The following is a 3,399-nucleotide window of genomic DNA, read 5'->3' on the forward strand; positions in this document are numbered from 1 at the left end:
CAGGAGCGCGAGGGGAGCTCTCCCGTTAGGAGGGTGCCGGAGGCGGCGGCGGTGGTTCTGACGCGCGTACCGCTTCCCGCTAGCCCGCCTCTGGAAGCTCCTGACCTTCGTGGTGGCCCTGCCCGGCGTTGCCGTGTGCATGCTGAACTGCTACCTGAAATCACAGCACGAGCACGAGAGACCCGAGTTCATTCCTTACGCTCACCTCCGGATCAGGACCAAGGTACCTTCGCCTGCTCTGTTTAAAGGCCCTTTTTTAGTGTGATTGCAGAGTTTCATCCCAGAACACTACAGCATCTCGCTTTCCTGGCTGCTATGTGAGGTGCTGCATACGTAGCTGTGATCTGAATTCACAGCTCGTTTTCTGAGGCAGCAAAAGCTTCTCCTAGCTCTGCTGAAATACCCGTGGTACTCACAGCCCTTCCCACCCCGAGTAATCCCGCTAATGTATTGCTGAAAAACATTTCAGCCCTAGAGCTGCTGTGTTTACCTTACGCTAATACAGACCTAAAAGCTAACAGGGGAGATCCCAAATTCTCAAAACTGGGGCCCCATAGTGTGGCACACTTGATGTTTCAGCGAGACCAGCGACCTTGTCTAGATATAGTGGCTCCCAGCTCTTGCATCCTGCAGCCCAGAAACAGATGCCAATTTGGTTAATTCATCAGCCCATCGTTTGAGACCATGTTGCTGTTCATTCCCTGTGCTGTATAGATCACCCAGTTAGCTGTCACTGGATTGCTTGCTTTCTTCTTTCAACAGCGTTTCCCCTGGGGTGACGGGAACAAAACTCTATTCCACAACCCCCATGTTAATGCTCTTCCAACCGGTTATGAAGATGAAAACTAAGATTCTGACCGCAGCCAGAATTTTGGCTCTTCCCATCTTGGACCAGAATGTTTTGTGGGAACCATCATTTAAGAAACTCTACATTCCTTCTGCAATGTAGCTGAATGGTGCTGTGGCCTCTGTCTGTACTTGTGTAAAGGTCCTTCAAAATAAACAACTCTGAACTTGAATTTAGGATCTGACTTTTTTGTTATTCTTTAAAACCTTGAGGCTTCCCACAGGATACAGAGCAGGAGCAAAGGGGTTTGTCTTTGTGAATGTTAATACCTGCTCCTCTACCTTATAACGCTAACAGGAACACACACAGCGTAGGACATTACCCAGTTTCATATTCTTCATGTCTGGTTTAACTGATTACTGTAAACCCACAGCTCACAGCCAGATGAACAGGTATTGGGCTAATACTGTAGATTAAAATTCAGTATAACATTCTCCATTATCAGCTATTGCAATATTTATTAACAGTCAGGAAGGCAATTTTTTCTTAGCCCCTTCTGGGAGAGGGAGTGGCGGCAAAGATCTTTAATTAGCTCTGTGCGCCTTCGCAATGTTTATCTTCAACTCTTAAAATTTTCTTGTGTATCAGCACATCTTGCTCACAACTGCTTTTCATAAAGCAGCAGCCTGGTTGCAGAAAGCCTGTCATACAGGTGTTACAAATGAAAACACAGTTTTTCCCTGTTGTGTATGTCTGCCTAACATATGGTGTCACTCAGAAGCTTCTTAACCTATAAGAGCTTAATTATCCTCCACAGTTAACAATTCTAAAGCCCCGAGTCTGTCCCAGTACAGTACTAATTTTCAAGTTTTTCTTTTCCACAAGTCAGCCATTTATCAATTCCTTCTGCAATGTCTATATTTTTTGCATGTACGAAAGAGAGAGCTCTGTCTCAGCTGTCAGTAATACTGTTTTTCCCAAACAGAAGAATGCAGCAGCTGATGTGTCTTCTTGCTGCTGGAAGGAGTGATGGATGGCAAGTAAGAATCTCCAGGTGGGTGCTGCGGGACACCCTTCCCTGTGTTGCAATGCAATTTAGTTCATCCACATACTAATAAAATGACTGCCAAGACAAGCTTTTCTGTGTTAAAAGCACAGATCAAGGCACTGATGGGTGCAGTTGTTTTAAAGCTGACAAAATCACACTACATTTATTCCTATGGCAAGATCACAGAAAAGCAAACTGCTTCTATATGTTACCCCTTAAAAAAAGAAAAGCTGCATATGACAGTCCCCAAAACACTATTTATGATGCTTTTAGAAAGACCTTTCTCTTCGCTTACTATTTTTACTCACACCTGATGGCCCAGCAGTTTAAGTGCCAACAGCTTGTTTCTGAAGTGCTGCGTTTCCTCCCCGTACTGATGTTGTACAAGCAGTCTCATGCACTTGAGAACATGCTTTAACTACCACAAGCAGAAGTCTCATGGCCAGCCTGGTGCTTTGTGGTGGTGCAGAAAGGATGGCGAGGGCTGCGCTGCAGCGTTACTGCGGGAACACGTAATGCTAAAGGAGAGAGAATTCAAGTTCAGGAGCATTTCGGTACCTCAGAAAAGGCTGAAGAAGCAGCCTCTGCATTAAACGTGTTCTCTGCAGCTTCTGTTGCAGGCCGCCTCTGTCCCCCCTAGAGATCAAAATTGGATTCTACTGGACAGTTATCTACTTAAATAAAATATAACTTGATTACATTTATTTTAGTTATTGTAGGCCCAGTTGCAGCTTTTATACCATCTCTGTTGCTTATGTAAAAAGACACTTTAGCCCTTCACCATTCAGGATCATATAAACCAAACTTCTTCCACGAAAATTCAGCAGCATAGAGAAGAGACAAAGTAAATCAACCCCTTTCATATTATTTTTAAACACTTTCAAGTGTTATATAAATAAGCAGGAGAAATAGGTCACAAAGCAAGTACTATCTCAGCCCGCTCTAATAGGCATTCTCCCATTACAGAGTACATTCAATAGGAAGTTAGTTCAAACGGCTTTTTATGCTGTTAGATGCTGAACCACCACCAAAATTCACTGAAGTGAATTGACACCATCCAGCCTTTTTTTTTTTTTTTTATGTGGCTGTTTGATTTTACAAGCAGAGAAGACTTCTCGCTTCCTAGAAAGCACCTTAACGAAAGTCTTATCCAGGTGGCCTCTAGTTGTAAGCCTGATGATGCTGCTTAGTCCAAAGGCTCATATTAGTGACTCCATTCATACAGCTGAGGTCAGGAGGAGTTTTCCGTTTTTCCTTTGCTTGGGCCCATGAACTCCAGGCCTTCAATTGGTATGTCCTTTTCCTTTATAGCTTTCTGAAAAGAAAAACAAAAAATTAAACTTGACACATCCTTAGAATGCTAAGTGATGTAATCTTTAGTACAAAACATGACCTAGAAAAAGAAATTTTAAGACTGGTCTGAGTAAAGCTTCAATATCACAGATGCTGAAGTACAATCCTATCACACAGGTGTGCTACAGCCTCTGAACCAGCAAACCAGCAGGCTTAAGTTACATTAACCAGAAAATCACAGTAAGACGCCTGTAAAATATTACACATCACG

The 3,399-nt window shown here is 43.4% G+C and overlaps 2 protein-coding genes across 2 annotated transcripts; one reads left to right on the top strand and one right to left on the bottom strand.

Annotated features, from left to right (window-relative positions):
• Positions 1-83: 83 nt before the first annotated feature.
• Positions 84-849, top strand: LOC104267995 (cytochrome c oxidase subunit 6A1, mitochondrial; the record flags this gene model as incomplete). The annotated part of the gene is made up of 2 exons (XM_009876918.1): positions 84-223; positions 763-849. Coding segments are annotated over 2 exons (227 nt in total), but the record flags the coding sequence as incomplete, so codon positions are not given.
• A 2,217-nt stretch (positions 850-3,066) lies between these two features.
• Positions 3,067-3,150, bottom strand: TRIAP1 (TP53 regulated inhibitor of apoptosis 1; the record flags this gene model as incomplete). Its single annotated transcript, XM_009876929.1, has 1 exon — positions 3,067-3,150. A coding segment is annotated over one exon (84 nt), but the record flags the coding sequence as incomplete, so codon positions are not given.
• Between the last annotated feature and the right edge of the window lie 249 nt (positions 3,151-3,399).

Source organism: Apaloderma vittatum, unplaced genomic scaffold (genome assembly GCF_000703405.1).
Source record: "Apaloderma vittatum isolate BGI_N311 unplaced genomic scaffold, ASM70340v1 Scaffold43610, whole genome shotgun sequence".
Classification (NCBI taxonomy): domain Eukaryota; kingdom Metazoa; phylum Chordata; class Aves; order Trogoniformes; family Trogonidae; genus Apaloderma; species Apaloderma vittatum.